Genomic DNA, 21,724 nt, shown 5'->3' with positions numbered 1-21,724 from the left:
TTTGAAGAGAGGTCATCAAACTAAGGGAATTTCGTAATTTCTCACCCAACTTTTAACCGAAATCCAATGGCATGGTGATATATCGTTGATTTCACGTAGGATGAAAACTCAACCACATGCAAATCAAAACTAGACGCTGGACTGTGCCAGTGGGATTACACATGACGTCTATTAGGCCGACGTGCCAAAAGTCTGAGTGTTGTGCCACAAGGTTGGACACTCAGCTCGCTCTGAAAGGAGGAGTTGCCAAGGTAACAGTTGTCCCTCTCCCATGTACTCTCCCTAATTGAGTCTTGTATTATGGAGGGTGAATTCCACAAGCATACAAAGAGGGGATTATTCCCCCTGGCCATAGACTCACTTAAGAGGTTGTTGACGGGAAGAGAGAAAAAGGGGGTAGAGGGGGAGGGAGAAAGTGAGGGAGAGAAAAATAAGGGGGTGGGTTGAGGTGAATAAAGAGAAGGGAGGAGAGAGAGAGAGAGAGAGAGAGATATCTGGGGGCAGGGGGTTTGAGGTTGGATTTTTGACTGTGTGCCACAGTGCTGTTCTATGATGCCTGTTGGTTGCTAGGAAGTCTGTTCTGTTGCTCTCCGGTCAGCTGGAGTCCATGCCAGTCATTCTGCCACAGTGGCTTTTCACAACACACATAAGAGAACAGCCAGGAATTGTCTATTACACTAGTGGTTAAGTCACTGTCTGATGTCCCTGGGTTTAAGGTTGGCAATCTCAGATATACAAAATCATCTCCGAAGGACAAGTCATTCTGACACTAGCCTGAGTCCCAAAAATCAGTTAGTATGGCATTGCCATCTCCTATGTCATTGTCCTGCCAAAACAGCACAAACAGATAAGGGACCCAGGCTAGTGTCAGTATGACTTGACCTTCGGAGATTATTAGTAATTATGAGGTAAAAGAACACCCAGTAGTGGGTTCTCGGTGGTCTGAGCTTAGATATAACTAGAGACATCCTGTATGGAAGACTTCATGAAACAAAGTTTATTGATACAAAATAACCAAAACAATAGCAGAAATGTCTATATTGGGACAAATGGCAATAAATACAACAGTGGATGGGGTCTACATACAGACGGGGGCATTATGGCACAAGGAATCAATGAGATTTGAAGAACATTTAAAAATCCCCAAGAAGTTTGGTCATGTGACAGAAACTAACATTTGAGATGATCTTGTGAGAGAGTCTCAAGATAGGCAGCGAAACTACAAAAACAGAACTACAAAAACATTGCAGTGCTTTCAAGTCAAACTGGGACATGACGGCCATAAGCATCTTAACTACAACCATCCATCTTTTTCTCCTTCGCTAAAATACGATTGCTGTATATTCTGAATGGATAGAACATAAGTCTCTTACCAAAACTTGCCACAGAGCAGTAGACTTGTGGTTCAGATTTGAAGAAGGTGAAAGAACAGACGATATAGTATATTGAAAACAAAGAGGAAAGGAGAAAGCAGGTAAACATGATGTGTAGTGAATGCCAGTGATGGAATGTTTCTCACAGAACTCCCTAGTTGAGTTCCTGAACCGTGAGAACTACAAAACACATAAAACATAGAAAGAAATTGCCACATTCTATACATTATTACGATTGGTCGGAAAATATTGACATTCTAACGAGTTTAAAAGGAATGCTAGATTGATAAGCCAACATTTCCCTTTTAGGGGGGGGGGGGTTTAAAAAAACCTAGCAAGGATGGTAAAAGTCTTGCTCTGTTAACAAAATGGCTCCCTCACACTTACTTTACATTACAGTGGCTTTATACCAGAGTAACACATATTTGCATCAGTTTAAACAACTTCATCATAAGTGGTACCACAAAAATTGTATCAAACTATATATAGGCCTACGGTTCTTATGATCCGTCAAGGTACTTGGACATGCAACTCCACTCCGGATTCCGGTAGAAGGCCACTATAAACGTTACATATCCCCAGACACACTGTGTTACACTTGGAACTACTGCTACACAGGGTGACATTTTGATTACGCAAAAAAGCAATGCAGTTGTCCAAACAAGCGCTACTTTTTTGCGATGCCAAAATGGGGCCCACAGAGGTGAAAATGACAGCCTATTACCCATATAGAGCAATTACACACGAGACACAGTCAGTCTAATAGTTGATGCCCTGGTCCTCGTCATAATGCCCACTGTACTGCTGTTGGTACCCACCCCTGTACTCTTCCTCGTCGTCATGCTGATACTGGTACTCCACCTGGTAGTCGCTGTCACTAATCTCCGATCCATTGGTGCCTGTTCCCAGGCTCCCGTTGCCGTGGCTACCGGCGTGGTTGCCGAGGGTGACGGGCGAGGTGGGCTCTGTGGGGGAGGCGCAGTACTTGGGGTCGTAGATCTGCCTGCCCAGGCCGTAGCTGCTCATGCCCTTCTGGGACGCCACCTTGTTGGTGCCCATCTGCAGGGAGATGGTGGAGCTGTCTGCGGGCTGTCCCGCCGACTTCTGGTCGTAGATGTCGCGGCGGGTACCTGGGGCCGACATGCCAGCCTGGGGGAGAGGTCAGGTTGGCGGTGGAGCGGTTGGTAGTATGTGTGTGTATGTGACCGACAGTGTGTGTGTGTGTGAGAAGGAGAAAGAAAAAGAGCGTGTGTGAGCGCGTACACCTGACCACAGTAACCTTTAGTTGGTAGAGGTCTCACCCTGTTACAAGATTACTGCTAATTGCTTCCAGGGATTACAATGGCTAGGAATCCCTTGCAGCAGAAACCATTGAAGCATAAGAAACACAGCATACACATCAAAGACTACATTCTTACCTGGCTGGCGCCCTTGTTGGTTCCCATCTGCAGGCTGATGGTAGTCTGGTCGTAGGGCTTGTCTGTCTGTGACTTTGGGTCATATAAGTGTCTCCTGGTCCCATACGCTGTCATACCAGATTGGCTGGCACATTTATTTGTCCCCATCTACCCAGGACAGAAACACAAACAGCTTTCAGACAAGGCTCCATCCATAGGTCATAACGTCCTCTAATCAAATCTCTTCTATATCTGGCCATTTTTATTGACCACAAATTCATTTCCGAGTATGACTGGGATCCATTATTAGGATAAACATTTTAAAAAAGTGGAAAAATACAAACATCTCTACTGCTATAATATCATTATTTAGTGAAAAAACAGATGAGATCCATTTAAAGCATTATCTCTGTTGTCATTGCTATTGTGTGTGCACGACTCACCTGCAGTCCAATGACACATTGTCCAGCCTTCATTTTGTCCTCGTCGAAATGGCGCGTCCTCTTGTCTGCGAACTTCACACCGATGTCACAGTTGGAGTTTGAGCCTTTGGTTTTCGCCTGTTGCATGGTATGAGACAAAGGAACAAAAGTCAGTGTCGCTTTCAGTTTTACATGACCATGTTTCTACTCACTATTTCCAACTGTACTGTGAGCCTACATAGTGCTGCATGGGTATCTCAACCAAATAACATTTTATGTCACATGCGCCGAATACAACCATGAAATACTGTAGCATGAAATGCTTACTTACAAGCCCAACCAATTCGTAACCAACATATCGCCCTAACAGATCCACAGATAATGCAATCTCTATTGCACTCCACACTGCCCTTTCCCACCTGGACAAAAGGAACACCTATGTGAGAATGCCATTTATTGACTACAGCTCAGCGTTCAACACCATAGTGCCCTCAAAACTCATCAATAAGCTAAGGACCCTGGGACTAAACATCTCCCTCTGATATGGATCCTGGACTTCCTGACGGGCTGCCCCCAGGTGGCAAGGGTAGGTAACAACACATCCGCCATGCTGATCCTCAATACAGGGGCCCCTCAGGGGTGTGTGGTCAGTCCCCTCCTATACTCCCTGTTCACTCATGACTGCACGGCCAGGCACGACTCCAACACCATCATTAAGTTTGCCAATGACACAACAGTGGTAGGCCTGATCACCGACAACGACGAGACAGCCTATAGGGAGGAGGTCAGAGACCTGGCCATGTGGTGCCAGGACAGACAACAACCTCTCCCTTAACGTGATCAAGACAAAGGAGATGATTGTGGACTACAGGAAAAAGAGGACCGAGCACGTCCCCATTCTCATCGACGGGGCTGCAGTGGAGCAGGTTGAGAGCTTCAAGTTCCTTGGTGTCCACATCACCAACAAACGCTCATGGTCCAAACATACCAAGACAGTCCTGAAGAGGGCACATTCAAAACCTATTCCCCCTCAAGAGACTGAAAAGATTTGGCATTGGTCCTCAGATCCTCAAAAGGTTCTGCACGGCAAGCGGTACCGGAGCACCAAATCTAGGTCCAAGAGGCTTCTAAACAACTTCTACCCCCAAGCCATAAGACTCCAGAACATCTAATCAAATGGCTTCCCAGACTATTTGCATCCCCCCCTTTACACTGCTGCTACTCTCTGTTATCTATGCATAGTCACTTTAATAACTCTACCTACACGTACATATTACCTCAACTAACCGGTGCCCCCACACATTGACTCTGTACCAGTACCCCGCCGGTGTATAGTCTCGTTATTGTCATTTTACTACTGCTCTTTAATACCTCGTTACCTTTATTTCTTATTCTTGCTCGTATTTTTTTTAAACTGCATTGTTGGTTAGGGGCTCGTAAGTAAGCAATGCTTACACAATGTCCACAGCCTTTAAATGTTCTTCTATTTTTCTGTCTTATTGGATCATGTTGTCAGGCATGGTTTGTCTGACAGATGTTATTTCTATGTAAAATATTCTGTAACAAGTGTTGTTTTGTGCTCAATGGTGGATCTATTCATAATTATTTCAGAGATTTCTTACCTGTTGTATTCGGCACGTGACTAATAAAATTAGATTTTTTTTTTTTTTAAGTAAGAAAATATATGCAAAAAAATGTAAAATAATAAAGTAAAAAAAGTAACACTAAATAAAAACAATGAGGCTACAGTATATACAGGGGGTACCGAGTCAATGTGCAGAGGTACAGGTTAGTCAAGGCAATATGTACATGTAGGTCGGGGTAAAGTGACCTTGCGTAGATAATAAACAGTGAGTAGCAGCAGCGTAAAAAAGAGGTCATGGCAAATAGCCATTTGAGCGTTTCAATAAAAACATTTAAAAACCCTAGTGTTTGTCCGATCCAGAGTTTCAGCACCAATAAAAACATTTAAAAACCCTAGTGTTTGTCCGATCCAGAGTTTCAGCACCAATAAAAACATTTAAAAACCCTAGTGTTTGTCCGATCCAGAGTTTCAGCACCAATAAAAACATTAAAACCCTAGTGTTTGTCCGATCCAGAGTTTCAGCACCAATAAAAACATTTAAAAACCCTAGTGTTTGTCCGATCCAGAGTTTCAGCACCAATAAAAACATTTAAAAACCCTAGTGTTTGTCCGATCCAGAGTTTCAGCACCAATAAAAACATTTAAAAACCCTAGTGTTTGTCCGATCCAGAGTTTCAGCACCAATAAAAACAATGTTTTCCTCTTTTTCTGTCTCTCGATCAATCGTAATCCACTCCTATGACACACTCTTTCTGTGTGTTTGGTACTGGGTAATAACGACATCAGGAACAACTCAGGCTTCTACACTCACCCCGGTCTAACTGAGAACCTACCATACCAGCCAGGGACAGCAGTGTGCTCTGGACCTGGGTCATGTTCCCATTCTCAAACAGGTCATTGGCTTCAAAGATGTCATTGGGACAAAGGCCAAACTTCAGAATGGCTCGGATGAAATTCCCCAGATTTTCCAGCTAGAATGGAACAAAGGAAAAATCAGACTCCGGTTCATTCTAGTTATTTAGTCTCGTATAATTAAAAGCATATTTCTCTGACATACTGTAGCAGCTTTACATTATACATCGACATCTGAAATTGTATTTTGTCTCACGTACCTTGTGCCAGTTGAGTTTGGAGTGGTTGATTTTCTTAATAGAACCAGGCTGCAGTTTGTTAATCAGCCTGAAGCAGAAGAAAACAACTTGATATGACCATAAACAAAATTGTCAACTAGAGCAACGGAAAATAACAATACACAATTCCTAGTGGTAGTGAAAAGAATGATGGAGCGATTAAGACCACAGCTAATCCTCTGTAGGCCTTTTCAAAACCTGATCACTGTTATGGCAACAGTATAACATCCTGTATTAAGTCTACTTGAGTGATCATCTATCGAGGAACGTGACTAAGTATTCCCCTACATCCTCATAGCTGACTGAGCTAAAGACCGGTGAAGTCTAAATGGTTCAGTAACCGGAACAGGGAAAAACATCCTTCACATGTTGGGGGATAATACAAACGAAGACCACTGATTGAAAGAATGGTACAATATGCACAAATACCAATGTGTAAAATACCTAAAACGGCAGCATACAAACCCTGTTGGTGAGTGGATAAATCTAAACACACATTTTTTTTTGTATAGACAGAAAACGTACTCGCAGAGGATGACTCCGTCCTTGAGGCCCTTCTGGAAGTTCTCTCCAATGGGCATGCCCGTCACCTCCTCGATCCAGAACCGAAGCTCCTCCTCTTTCTGCAGGTCGTACTTACCTGCGATCTGAGAAGACAAAATACTGTTCACTCCACCCACTCTTCATTCAACAGTTGTTCAAAATCAAACCCTGACCCCCTAGACACTTGTCGGGATCTGACTTGTTTGAATAGGTAGGTTATTAAACATAGATTAAACATAGGTAGACTATAAAACATCAATACCACTTAGCTTAGAAAAGGGCAAGGTTGAGCAATTACCATAAACATCCGATCCTGCAAGCAAACACAATCCTAACACTAACCAACCGAGCCATACACTTAAGGTATCTTGTAATGTGAAACAATTATAACCACAATGCAAGCCTAAACCCAGACTACTTTGCATCGCAAACTCAGTAACCTCTTTGTATATTTATGTATGCGTTGGCCACAAGGAGTGAGAGACAGAGGGAAAGTTATAATAGCCAGGCAGAGGCAGTTTGCTGTTATGAGATTCAAACCGTGTTTATGTTCAGTGCAATGCCGCGACAGATTGCTTAGTAAGCAGAGAGCAGCACGCCCACTCAATAGTTAGAACTCATGGTCATTGGGCCCAGCCGCTCCACTCCCTGGGAAAGATAGTCTGTTAAAGGGTAGGCTTGCACAATAATTCAGAGGGCTTTTAGCACAATCTACTGTAAATACAGAACATCTGAGGAAGCGATACACAATAAAACATTGAGAAAAATCTGGTATCCATTCACGTATTTCGTGAAGCCACTGGAGGTGGCACTTCCAGTCCTCACAGCAGAAGGCCAAAAAGCTTTTCAAGTGAAGCCATCACACAATTGTCCTAAAAAAAAAAATTAAAAAAAAAAAGTGGTGCCGACAATGCCGCAAGGTCAGCTTTTCGGGAAAACTCTCTCCTCACCCACGTCTCGGCTGTGTGTTTTCCCGAGGCCCCGCTGCTAGGAGAGGTAAGACACAGGAAATTACATGGATCGCTGCCCCGCGCCTGAACCCTGGCTTCAGGCGGATTGCTCCACGGGTTCCTAAGACCAGACTGACACCGTTTCTTTACCCAATAGCTTGATTGAAGGAGAGATAGAAGGGGAAGGAGAGAGACAGACAAAGAGAGACACACACAGAAAGTGAAAATATCACAGCGACAACTTTATCTGGCGTAGCAGATGGAGAGATTAGAGGGATATTGCGGTCATTCATCTTAAATAGCTTTCATTGGCTGCTTGTTTGAAGCCCAGGGCTTCCAACTGTGATATACATTTCTTGCTGCTTTCGCTAATAAATCAGGAGAAAGCACTCAGGGGCTGCATGTACATGTATCAACCATCTCAGAGTTGAAGTGCTGATCTAGGATCAGGACCCCATGTATTCATTATTATCTAAAAGGCTAAACTGAACCTAGATCAGAACTCCTACTCTGAGACGTTTAATGCATATGGTCCCCCCTGGCCATAATATTATTCATCATGATCTAAATGACAAAACTGATCCTGGATCAGCACTCCTCCTTTGAGACGGCTCCAGGGCTAATTACATGACTAAGGGGAAACTACGTGACAGCATGGCCAAAACATTTTATTTATCTCAGATTGTTCTGGCAATTCTCACATAAAAACTTCACTGGGAGGAAGGATGTTTAACATGCTTTATACATTTGTATCACAAACCATTTGAGGAAATCATGACGAAAGCGGCCATTTTAGGCCCTTTTAAAACCTATACGACATGTGCACCTACAGTGTGCTCTTAAATATGAAGTATATCTATATTCTGAAATACAAAGTCTTCACATTTACATCTCAAAAAGTACCTTTTTAATTTTGCCATTTTGTTTGGAACAATATACTCTTCAAACATAACATTTCCAGAGTGGGCTCTCCGCTACTTTTGAAGAAATTATCAGTTTTATATACACTACCGTTCAAAAAGTTTGGGGTCACTTAGAAATGTTCTTGTTTTCTATGAAAACATACATCAACTGAGTTGCAAAATGAATAGGAAATATAGTCAAGACGGTGACAAGGTTATAGCAAAAAAAGAAACGTCCTCACTGTCAACTGCATTTATTTTCAGCAAACTTTACGTGTAAATATTTGTATGAACATAACAAGATTCAACAACTGAGACAAACTGAACAAGTTCCACAGACATGTGACTAACAGAAATTGAATAATGTGTCCCTGAACAAAGGGGGGGGGGCAAAATCAAAAGTAACAGTCAGTATGTGCAGTGCTTCTCCTCCTCATGTACTGCACCAGATTTGCCAATTCTTGCTGTGAGATGTTACCCCACTCTTCCACCAAGGCACCTGCAAGTTCCAGGACATTTCTGTGGGGGGGGGGGGGGGGGGGGGGGGAATGGCCCTAGCCCTCACCCTCCGATCCAACAGGTCCTTGACATGCTCAATAGGATTGAGATCCGGGCTCTTCGCAGGCCATGGCAGAACACTGACATTCTTGTCCTGCAGGAAATCACGCGCAGAACAAGCAGTATGGCTGGCGGGATTGTCATGCTGGAGGGTCATGTCAGGATGACCCTGCAGGAAGTGTACCACATGAGGGAGGAGGATGTCTTCCCTTTAACACAGAGCGTTGAGATTGCCTGCAATGACAACAAGCTTAGTCCGATGATGCTGTGACACCGCCCCAGACCATGACAGCCCTCCACCTCCAAAATCGATCCTGCTCCAGAGTAAAAACCTTGGTGTAATGCTCAATCGTTCGACGATAAACGCAAATCTGACAATCACCCCTGGCGAGGCAAAACTGCGACTCGTCAGTGAAGAGCACTTTTTGCCAGTCCTGTCTGGTCCAGCGACGGTGGGTTTGTGCCCATAGGCGACGTTGTTGCCGGTGATGTCTGGTGAGGACCTGCCTTACAAAAAGGCCTACAAGCCCTCACAGTCCAGCCTCCCTCAGCCTATTGCGGACAGTCTGAGCACTGATGGAGGGATAGTGCGTTCCTGGTGTAACTCGAGCAGTTCTTGTTGTCATCCTGTACCTGTCCCGCAGGTGTGATGTTCGGCTGTACCAATCCTGTGCAGGTGTTGTTACACGTGGTCTGCCACTGCGAGGACGATCAGCTGTCCGTCCTGTCTCCTTGTAGCGCTGTCTTAGGTGTCTCACAGTATGGACATTGCAATTTATTGCCCTGGCCACATCTGCAGTCCTCATGCCTCCTTGCAGCATGCCTAAGGCACGTTCACGCAGATGAGCTGGGACCCTGGGCATCTTTCTTTTGGTGTTTGTCAGTCAGTTGAAAGGCCTCTTTAGTGTCCTAAGTTTTCATTGAACAAGCATGGGAAACAGTGTTTAAACCCTTTACAATGAAGATCATTGAAGTTATTTGGATTTTTCCAAATTATCTTTGAAAGACAGCGTCCTGAAAAAGGGACGTTTCTTTTTTTGCTGAGTTTAAATAATGATTAATTGAAATAATTTGCTTTCGTCAAAGAATCCTCCATTTGCAGCAATTACAGCCTTGCAGACCTTTGGCATTCTAGTTGTCAATTTGTTGAGGATATCCGAAGAGATTTCACCCCATGCTTCCTGAGGCACTTCCCACAAATTGGATTGGCATGATAGGCACTTCTTACGTACCATACGTTCAAGCTGCACCCACAACAGCTCAATAGGGTTGAGATCCGGTGACTGTGCTGGCCACTCCATTTATAGACAGAATACCAGCTGACTGCTTCTTCCCTAAATAGTTCTTGCATAGTTTAGAGCTGTGCTTTGGGTCATTGTCCTGTTGTTGGAGGAAATCGGCTCTAATTAAGCGCCGTCCACAGGGTATGGCATAACGTTGCAAAATGGAGTGATGACTTCCTTCTTCAAGATCCCTTTTACCCTGTACAAATCTCCCACTTTACCACCACCAAAACACCCCCAGACCATCACATTGCCTCCACCATGCTTGACAGATGACGTCAAGCACTCCTCCAGGATCTTTAATTTTTCTGCTTCTCACGAATGTTCTTCTTTGTGATCCCAACATCTCAAACTTAAATTAGTCTGTCCATAACACTTTTTTTCCAATCTTCCTCTGTCCAGTGTCTGTTCTTTTGCCCATCTTAATCTTTTCTTTTTATTGGCTTTCTCTTTGCAACTCTGCCTAGAAGGCCAGCATCCCGGGGTCACCTCTTCACTGTTGACGTGGAGACTGGTGTTTTGCGGGTACTATTTAATGAAGTTGCCAGTTGAGGACTTGTAAGACGTCTGTTTCTCAAACTAGACACTAATGTACTTGTCCTCTTGCTCAGTTGTGCACCAGGGCCTCCCACTCCTCTTTCTATTCTGGTTAGAGCCAGTTTGCGCTGTTCTGTGAAGGGAGTAGTACACAGCGTTGTACAAGATCTTCAGTTTCTTGGCAATTTCTCACATGGAATAGCCTTCATTTCTCAGAACAAGAATAGACTGACGAGTTTCAGAAGAAAGGTATTTGTTTCTGGCCATTTTGAGCCTGTAATCAAACCCACAAAATGCTGATGCTCCAGATACTCAACTAGCCTAAAGAGACCATTTTATTGCTTCTTTCATCAGAACAGTTTTCAGCTGTGCTAACATAATTGCAAAGGGTTTTCTAATGATCAATTAGCTAATCCAAGTTCATAATTTTAAAAGGCTAACGCAACATGCCATTGGAACACATGAGTGATGGTTGCTGATAATGGGCCTCTGTACGCCTATGTAGATATTCCATAAAAAAAATTAAAAAAAGCCGTTTACAAAATTAAAATGGTCTACACTGTATTTTTGACTAATTTGATATTATTTTCAAAAATGGACAACATTTTTGTTTTCTTTCAAAAACAAGGACATTTCTAAGTGACCCCAAACTTTTGAACGATGGTGCATATAGAAATTGACATTATAGGTCCTTAACCAATCACAGCCCTTCTGCAGGATTGTACATTCAGCAAGTCACCAGCAGAGAGGTCCCTTTGAATCCATTTTCCCCATTAACTGTGCTGGCGGTGCTCATAAAATGTATCATAACTTCAAAAGCAGCAGAGAGTCCACTCTGGAAATGTGATGTACCTGTAGAGTATATCGTTTAAAACAATGCCTAAAAATGAACAAAATCCAAAAGGGTACTTTTGAGATATTCATATTTATAGTTAAGGTTGAATAAATTAATGTGTAAAATTGTTTTTCAGAATATATACTGAGTGTAGAAAACATTAGGAACACCTGCTCTTTCCATGACAGACTCACCAAGTGAATCCAGGTGAAAGCTGTGATCCCTTATTGATGTCATCTGTTAAATCCACTTCAAATCAGTGTATTTAAGAGCACACTATTATGAGTATGACGACACCAAGGTGTTGTCTGTGTCATGTATCATTGGGTCTAACAGGGGGCATGTATCGGTAAAAAAAAAAGGGCCTAAAAATGCCCACTTTCACAGTTATAACTTTTTGGGGGTGTGTTACAAATTTAAAAAGCATACCAAACATCCTTCCTCCCTATTAAGTTTCTATGTGAGAATTGCCAGAAAAAAAATCTGAGATACCAAAATTGTAATCGCCCTAACGAGGTATTGTTTTTACTCTCCGGGCTACAGGAACAACTCCAGCAGGTTATGGTACAGTAACTCTTACCCTACGAGGTCCAGAGCCAGTTGCTTTTCTGTTCTACCTGATAATTAATTATACACACACACCTGGTGTCCCAGGTCTAAATCAGTCCCTGATTAGAGGGGAACAATGAAAACAATGCAGTGGAACTGGCTTCGAGGTCCAGATTTGAGTTTGAGGGCTGTAGTGCATCCTTTTCCATTAGCGTGGTTACAGGCTCAATTTCATTTTCTACTTCAAATTAACTAGGCTACATATAGTTTAAAAGTTTTATTCGCTACTCCGTCGAACCCTCTCCCACTAGAATGAACGACGTGCATCTTCTAGCGATCTACTGATAGGCTAGGCGCCTGTCAGTCGTCACAAAGTGAGCAATGACAGGGAAATGCTGCAGAGTATAAGATGCGAGAGGTTTCACTCTCGCCAAAATAAGCCCAATGCGTTTCTATGGGCTTATTTTGGACCTAAGATTGTCACCTGCCTTCACGCCTTTGGGATGACTCCCATTGTTAGGGTGGAGAAATGAGCATCTCGTCAATATATACAGATCTCTGGTTGCAGTAGTTTGACACATTTCATTTAGTAATTTCTTTCGCGTGTCTCATATAGCCAGCCACATGGAGTCATGGTGTATAGTAGGCCTAGGCTACTTACTGTGTGTTGACTGACAACTGAACAGCAAGTGTTGACTAGTTTATGAAAAGATGTTGAACTGACTGAATAAAGTCGATCTCCTATATCCCTTTGGCGTTCATAAAATCATGCAAAGTGGTTGTACATGGTATCGCATAGGTTTTTCTTTCCAAGGATGTCGGGACTTGCCAGTCAGTGACGCTAAAGTGAGTGACTCTCGTCTCATCAGCCTACCAAATTGCGTCGGTGAGAGCCATTCATTTGGCTCCCTAATTTGCATAGGCTACTGGTACGCCTAGTCTTTTTGGCGATTATCTGCAGATAAATTATGAAAACATCTGATGAAGATGGTGAATCAGCACTACAGGAACAATAGGCAGTGGAGAGCCTCATTCTGGTCCAAATATGATAATTGGGGCCCTCACAGAATCTAGGCATTAAAACAGAATTCAACAATTATATATATATATATATATATACACACACCTTAGTAGGGAATCAACTAAATGTATAGAAAATGTATTATATTTGCCCAAGTTTATCATAAGACATGAACAGAATGCATCAGTGATTTATATTTCCTGCAACTTTTGTGATGGTAATGAAAACTGTCTTCTGGTAGATGGAAAGGCTTGCCCAAAAACCATCTCAATTAAATGTTAACTACAAAGTAGCCTACACTTACCTGGCAGAATGATTATTTTCATCAAGTGGGTATTTGTTTCACAAACTCCACCATCACGTGTGCTACAAAAACACTGCTAAACAGCCTCTTGCTAGGTGTGCAATTGAATTAAAGGGTAACTACACACAAACTTTTACATTTCTTAGATTTTCCCAGACCTCAAAAGTAGTCCACTGATGTGGTTTAAGCATTGTTGTGGACTTAGAACATCCAATTTTGTTGTTTTTCTATGAAAAACTAAGGGGGGGGGGAAATGGGAAAAGTAATACATAATTTAAAGAACAAACATTGCTGTGACAATTCATATTTTGCAGTAAATAAGACTAATTTAAAGAGAAGACAGGTTAAATGTTTAAAAAAAGGTATAATGTTATCTTACTTAGAAAACAGTCCTGATCATATATTATTTATTTATATATTAACCTTTATTTAACTAGGAAAGCCAGTTAAGAACAAATTATTATTTACAATGACGACCAACACCGGCCAAACCCTAACCCGGACAACGCTGGGCCAATTGTGCGCTTCCCTATGGTACTCCCAATCACGGCCGGTTGTGAGACAGCCTGGAATCGAACCAGGGTCTGTAGTGATGCCTGTAGCACTGAGATGCAGTGCCTGACACCGCTGCGCTGCGCCAAGACAATATCCAAAACAACAATAAACTGAATTCATATTTTCTTAGTAATTAAAAATTGTAAAGTCATGCCTTTTTACACAATACCACAACCATTTTTCCAATCTGTGAGGTAAACTCTATAAAGTATTCAATCATTTCAGATGGAATCAAGGTATTAGGATGTACCAGAGGCCGCCAAAATAGAGCTCTTTCGGACCAAAATGTTGAACCCTGGGGGTGCCTGGCTGGCTACTTTTTCAATTTGGCTGGCTAGTCTATGTACTTGTGGAAAACACTGCTCTAAAAGATCAGTCTGGCACGCAAGGACAGATCTGACTGCCTCATATGGGGAAACCAGAGTTTCAGACTGTACGGTATAGTCATTGTATCTGGATATCAAGGAGAAAATCTGACTCACAAGATTGTTATTCACTGAAGATTTCATAAACAGAGATTGTGAGCTATGGGCTATTGCTATGCAATATCTTCAACAGTGAAGAGGTGACTCTGGGATGCTGCCCTTCTAGGCAGAGTTGCAAAGAAAAAGCCATATCTCAGACTGGCCAATAAAAAGAAAAGTTTAAGATGGGCAAAAACACAGACATTGGACAGAGGAACTCTGCCTAGGCCAGCATCCCGGAGTCGCTTCTTCACTGTTTACGCTGAGACTGGTGTTTTGCGGGTACTATTTAATGAGGCTGCCAGTTGAGGACTTGTGAGGCGTCTGTTTCTCAAACTAGACACTCTAATGTACTTGTCCTCTTGCTCAGTTGTGCACTGTGGCCTCCCACTCCTCTTTCTTTTCTGGTTAGAGCCAGTTTGCGCTGTTCTGTGAAGGGAGTAGTACACAGTGTTCCAGATCTTCAGTTCCTTGGCAATTTCCTCGCATGGAATAGCCTTCATTTCTCAGAACAAGAATAGACTGGCGAGTTTCAGAAGAAAGTTCTTTGTTTCTAGTCAGTTTGAGCCTGAACCCACAAATGCTGATGCTCCAGATACTCAACTAGTCTAAAGAAGGCCAGTTTTATTGCTTCTTTAATTAGCACAACATTTTTCAGCTGTACTAACATAATTGCAAAAGGGCTTTCTAATGATAAATTAGCCTTTTTAAATGATAAACTTGGATGAGCTAACAATGTGCCATTGGAACACAAGAGTGATGGTTGCTGATAATGGGCCTTGTGTATGCCGATGTGGATACTCCATAAAAAAAGCTACAATAGTCATTTACAACATTAACAATGTCTACACTGTATTTCTGAACAATTTTATGTTATTTTAATGGACACTTTTTAGCTTTTCTTTCAAAAACAAGGACATTTCCAAGTGACCCCAAACTTTTGAACGGTAGTGTACATATTACCTCAATTACCTTGACTAACCTGTACCCCGGCACATTGACTCGGTACCCTTGTATATAGCCTTGTTTTTTCTCCTTTCGTTTATTTGCAAATTTTTCAGACATACATACACACACACACACACACACACACATACACATACACATACACATACACACATACATATATATATATATATATATATATATATATATATTAAACATGTTTTTTAAACTCTGCACTGTTGGTTAAGTAAGCATTTCACAGTAAGGTCTACACCGGTTGTATTCAGTGCCTGTGACAAATTAAATTTGATTTGAAATCAGTCTGTTTTATTCTAGCACTGCTGCTTGTCAGACTGAAGATGCCACAATGTCAGAACAGAGCCTCTTCAAGTTCTGTGTGTCTGTCTGTGTTTATCAGGGAAGAGCAGAGGTAGAGATTCAAGAGAGATCCCACATCTGTAATTTATTAAACCCCCCAGTCTGCACTTGGGTTACACACCCAAGGTTATCAATCCCCACACAATGCCTGCAGCTCTCTCTGCCTATGGTGAAAACAAGCAAACAAGAGGTTTTCCAAAGCTTCAGAGCCATCTGTGATAGGCCTAATCCTCCACACAGACTAACCTCTGCTGAAAGCAGTCATCAGTAGTCCTCCCTTAGCAAGAGAGGACTCAAACCCCACCAACCTCTCCCTTCCCCTTCACACAAAACACCACTTTTATCGTGTCTAACAGTTCATCACCCAACCACAATGTCAAATCAGAAATCTGTCAAGATTAAAAAGAACAACTCTCATTATCGCTCAAAGGCTCTGTGTAGGAAAGATGGCAGCCCTTCCTACAATGACCAGCAGTCTTCAAAAAGGGCAAAGAGTCTTTAATGGGATTAAATAGAGGGGGAAAGTTGATGCGATGTCTCAGAAATGCATTCATTTGACTACTATCCCACACTGGGAGGGTCAGAGGTCAATGTGAGAGGTAGATCATGGAAAAAGTTTGCTCGCAACCTTGTGTCACACCAAACAAGCTACGTTAGGCTAGCCGTTGCTATGAGACCCAGAAGACACAAGTCCCACACAGCGAGTCCCTTTAAAAACGTCCCATGGAGAGCTGAGAGGGGAGCGTGAACAGTCCCCGTTCGAGTCTAGAAATCGCTCCTCATGGCCAAACAATAGCTTCAGTGTTCTTGATAGAGCAGAACTAGCTTGGCATTCATAGAAGAAAGAGGGGGAGAAACACAGGACTAGCCAAAAAGACCTTGATTCATCTTTCTCTTTCTTAGACATGCAGAGAAAGAAACCCCCTCTTCTTATACTACCACTGCTGCCCACGCAACTGGAAGTATTTTCTGATGAGTGTGGGGAATGGAGAGAACATCTGGACTGAAAAAAGAATGAGAGCGTTGTATTGTAAATGGGCCGCTCCTTCAGGATACGACATTACGGTGCTGCGAAAGTTAACCTACGTTTGTGCGAAAATAACAGGCTTTGCCCTCCAAAACCTTGAAATGTATGCTCCTACAAAACCCCAAACCTGTTTAAATATTGGTTATCCATTTATTGTAGAGGAAATGGCATTGAATAGAGCCTTGACAAGAGACAGCTGGTGGTATGTTAATAAATTATTAACCTTACGTGCCTCTGGGAAATGTTCAATGGAGTGGAATGATGCAGCGATTTTTTTCTGTGATGAGTGTGAGGTGAGGTAGAAACAATTACACCATCTGTTTGTGTTGCCCTAGGCCCATTGTCATAGTGCTGTTTGCTGACATACATTAAGAACGTGTTAACAGAGACACAAGTAAAGCTGGAAGGCGGCCATTTTCCACATTGTGTGGACATTTTTCCCCATTTCCAATTCAAATCTGGCTCTATCCATCCTCACCTGTGAGCCATGACTCAAAATGTCACTATTATCCTTAGGACACCTCCTCCTGACCTGATAATATAAAAATAACCAAAAAGGAAACAACTCCCGATATGTCAAAAACAGAAAGTACTGCTGCTCCATCCTGTGTTCTTCCTGAGTTTGAAGGGTAATTATAGTGGGTGTTTACATAACAGCACTGAGGAAAACTCCTTCCTGTTCTCCTTGAGATGTCAGCGTGGGGTTTAAAAGGCCACTCTGGGACGTCCTCAACGGATGGAGGATGGCCAAGTTAGCACTTTAGAGGAGTGTCAACAAAATCATGACATTCCCTCCCAACAGCCATGTGTTGTGGTGGTAGAACTAATTCAATTACACACACATGCACACACTGGCCCCTGTTTGCTGAAATATATGAACATATTTTGCATTTACATTCTATTATGCAAAACAGAACAAGTGGCGAGTATTCCTGGGAGTTAAATGCAAATATTTCTGGACTGATACACTTGAGCGTAATCTATTCAGTCCTCTTTCAAACAACTAACTGCCAAGCCAACACCACAAACATGTCTTTGTTCTGTGTGGCTGGACATGGGTTAACCCTAAATAATGTAGTCAGGGGAGCTATTTTAAGTCCTATGGATGAGGTGCACATGATGTTCACCACAGCCTTATCGCTTGTGCACAGGAGCGAAAAGTAGCTGTGGACACGTAAGCTGCAGATACGATACAAGGGCAGTGTGTAAACGTTGTCTGATTACTGAAGAGGTCTGCCAGAGTCATGGGAAAAGTTATGGGAAAGGTGGCTTGAATTCATCCTTATTGCAAATGATGCAAGTGGTGTCCTCTTAGTGGGATTAACCAGTATGCGTTGAAAGTTGATGAGAAAGAATGTGCTTGGTTTCACGTTGGGGTATTCATGACATGAACAAGTTTGTACCGGTATAGCCCACTTCTACTGTGTCTCTACTGTAGGGGTGAAGGTTACAGAAGTATATGTAACATTAGATGAGTAGGTGTCATGTCCGTGTGCCAACACTTTCAGCCTGGTTTTCATAGTTAAAAATGGGTATTTTCTCTTGCTAGCGCTTCCTAGCGGACAGGAGGTTTAAGTGTCCTGTCCTCGAGCCAGCACAGATGGTCAGACCATCACAGCACCACTTCATTACAGTCCTTACTGTTAAGGGTTATGGCAAAAAATAGGCAAGCCTTACAGCTGTCTTACAGATGTTACAGCTTACAAAGTCCTCCAAGTATCTGTACTACTAAAGAAAAAGCTATAACCACAACAGTTTCAGCCCTGTATCAGATTCATAACGTTTTGGACGGTGTCAGATAACAACGCAGGAAGCCAGAACTCAAGGTATGACTGAAGACCAGGGAGAGGGTATTTTACAAAGTAGGCCAATTCACTTTAATTACTTTTACAATTACTGGACAAAGCAACTTCCTTTGCAGTGTAGCGCTCCATTGTACTCCCGAGTGCATTGTAAGTATTAATAAATAGCACATACAAGCATTTCCCATCTCTGTAAGTAAAAGAAACATAGGATGGGGTCAATACCATTTCAAGAAAGTCAATAATTACATTTCCTGAATCCACCGAGTTGAAAAGGAATCGGCCACAATCACCTAAGCCTGCTACACCAGCAAAATGTCCTACATTGTTGCCGTCTGGCATACAGCCATACGTGTGAAGATGTTGCGTGGCGTTTTTTTAACAATCAAAGGCCGTGTAAGGTGATGTTGACAAACTGGTGACAGCCAGTTACACACACCAAAGCTCCCACTGTGGTCTTGACACGGTGGGAGCCTCCCATTGTGATCAGCTGTTTACTTCCTGGAACACATCTGGGTGCCAGCCTGCCAGGAGTTACCATAAGAACCATGACCAGGAACCCATGTGGAGGGCTCTACTACAGCTTTAACTCTACTATTACAGACAGCTTCCAGGACTCAGATGTAGCATATTCCAGGACTAAAAAGCACTTTCAATGGAGAATATCCATTGAGCATGCTTAAGTCCAGGAGTAAGCTTAATCTGGGTCTGGGAAACTAGTCCAAAGAGGCCCAAAGGATTTGCCTAAAAGTGCCGTATGCAGATCTTCACTAGAAAGGAATATTAAAATGGTATAAGTTGGCTACGAGGTTTTTGTACTCCGCTTGACAGTTCAGAGATATTCATGGCACATCCTATGGAACACAATCTCGCTTTTCTTTTCCACAAGCCGTCGCAGCAGACCACTGAAGGGCTGGCATATCTCTGTCAGACTTCTAATAAAGCGTATCTTCTGGCAGAACACATGGAAAATGTCTTCGCTCACACTGGAAGGAGGCGGGGATCGGGATGGAACCATTGCTTCGCATGGATGGAATGACCCACTTTGGACTCCATTTAGAAAGGGAGTGAAAGGACAAAAACCCACTGGAGAGGAGCTGTGGATATCGGCATAAAAAGACTAGTAAATATGATGATAGCAGTTTTTTTCAGACTATGTGGCTTGACCGGGAAAACTCTGGGCCCTAGATATACCGTAGCTATAACCAGGTCAAGTTAGGTGATCAGGAAAAACTCCTGGCCCTAGTGAGGGGGGGGGGGGGATCCACCTCTTTAGTTATTGTGTGGGACATACTGTACGTGTGGATCATAGACCTCTGGGCCATCTGGGATTCTCCCCAGGAGCAATGTGCTCAATTGAGCAGAAGCCAACAAAAAAAAAACCCCACAGAGGATTTGGCAAGGGGCCCAGCCCATCATTCATCTATTCAACAGCTAAAAAGATCCATATTTAATTTTCATGCTATATTGCTGAACGGTAGATAGAAAGACATATAGGGGACCCTTTAAAACATTAGTAGAAAATTGATTCCACATGAGTCTGACAATGAAGGCGACACTGCAGTTTTACACTGTGTATAAAATTCAATAAAACTACAGTGAGGTCAGACAAGGAGAAAGCATTGTTGAGGGGGATGTTGTCTAGTACTGCAGACTTCACTCAGCAGTATAGGGACCCTTACACAACCCATATAGGGCTCCACCCACTATGTTGGAGCAACAATGAGTTGTTAGCCTTGCCAATCATTCATGACGCTTTCATCCTTTCCTGTAGCAAAAAAAATCATAAGGGAATATTGTACACCATGTATAAAATGTTTTCATCCAGCATCACTGTGGCCCAAAAAAGTTGCACTTGTGAAAGGTCTGGGAAAAGTGGACCAAGAATGGCAATACTTGACATACAGCCTATTTTTTTTTTCCAACGCAGTGTTATTGCTGAGAAAATTACATAAGTATGTTAAAGACATTAAATCACAGGCAATTCGCTTTTTATGTGTGGGGGTGGGGGAGTGTTCTGCACCCTGTAACCTGATAGACTATCCCTTTTGGGCCAAATTGGGCAACAAGACAAAGGGCACAATGATTAAGAAATTGAGCATAATTCATACTGAATAACATGGCCATTTGCCAGCACACACTTTCCACAACTAGAACAAAAGTTTCAGGTCGTATCGAGAGGAAATAAATGCACCGACTTGATGCGAAGCAATTTCACGGGGATCTATTTCATGTAAATAAAAAAAAAATTCTCCCAAACACCTCTCATTTAATCACTTTGATAGGTAAAATGGTATAATCCTAATATTCACGCACGCTTACCTTGCTTCTCAATTCTGCAGTTAAACCGTACACTGGACCCTTGTTGAATTGAGTCATTTTCTTTGTTTTGCAAATGTAAAACAGTGTCAATGATTTGCAACAAAAAAAAGTTGCGCCTTCTTCCACGTTTCCTCTGTTGCAAAGTAGCAAGTTCCGTACAAGAGTTACAACTATGAAAATAAATCCGTAAACCTACTTAATAGCCTGATTCTTCGGCGAGCAGATGGAAAGTGAACGGAATTGACCTTGCACAGAAGGTTCTGGTTCGCAGTAGATAGCTTGTCTTTCGACCAAAAAAAAAAGTGTGCAGTGCGAGAGACCTGCGGTAAGCCAATCAGAAGCCTTGATTTGCTCTGCACTCGCTCATGGATCGCAAGGAAGATAAAGAAATAAGGATGTTAATTAAAACACACGTTATTCACAATAACAGATTCACAATTTGGTTTGTCATGTATCCCCTGATTAGGCTATATGACACTCCTACTATTCGATCCTTTTTCCATAAAATATCAATAGAATATAAAGTGAATTACAAACAATACAAATAATTTATGAAGATATCTAATTGCATTATAGTAGGCTATCATGCAGCATATGCCTCTCTTCCAAGAGTCCTCCACAACAGGATGGTTTAGGGTAGTAATGCAAGAGTGACATAAATACTGCCTCCTTCCACAATGCATTGAGAAATGACAAGTTTACACTAGACTGAGATCAGCTCTACAAAACAGCCTTAAGCTTAAGCTGGCCGAATGCAAACAAATCATTCCCTCCCTGCATCCCTCCCCCTGCCTCCATGTGTTTCCTGTCCTCTGAGCATTGCCATCAAGGGACTCCAAGTG

The 21,724-nt window shown here is 42.5% G+C and overlaps 1 protein-coding gene across 1 annotated transcript; it reads right to left on the bottom strand.

Moving 5' to 3' along the window:
* Positions 1 to 972: 972 nt before the first annotated feature.
* On the bottom strand, positions 973 to 21,203 carry LOC115156811 (calponin-3). Its single transcript, XM_029704509.1, has 7 exons — positions 20,883 to 21,203; positions 6,433 to 6,554; positions 5,890 to 5,956; positions 5,611 to 5,748; positions 3,214 to 3,330; positions 2,792 to 2,938; positions 973 to 2,522 (listed from the first exon to the last, which is right to left on the bottom strand). The coding sequence occupies exons 1-7, from the start codon at positions 20,937 to 20,939 to the stop codon at positions 2,133 to 2,135; spliced, it is 1,038 nt and encodes a 345-aa protein (XP_029560369.1). The 5' UTR covers positions 20,940 to 21,203; the 3' UTR covers positions 973 to 2,132.
* Positions 21,204 to 21,724: the final 521 nt, after the last annotated feature.

This window comes from Salmo trutta, chromosome 21 (genome assembly GCF_901001165.1).
Source record: "Salmo trutta chromosome 21, fSalTru1.1, whole genome shotgun sequence".
NCBI lineage: Eukaryota > Metazoa > Chordata > Actinopteri > Salmoniformes > Salmonidae > Salmo > Salmo trutta.
Note: the sequence above shows the minus strand (reverse complement) of the source record. Positions and strands in the feature narration are given on the sequence as shown.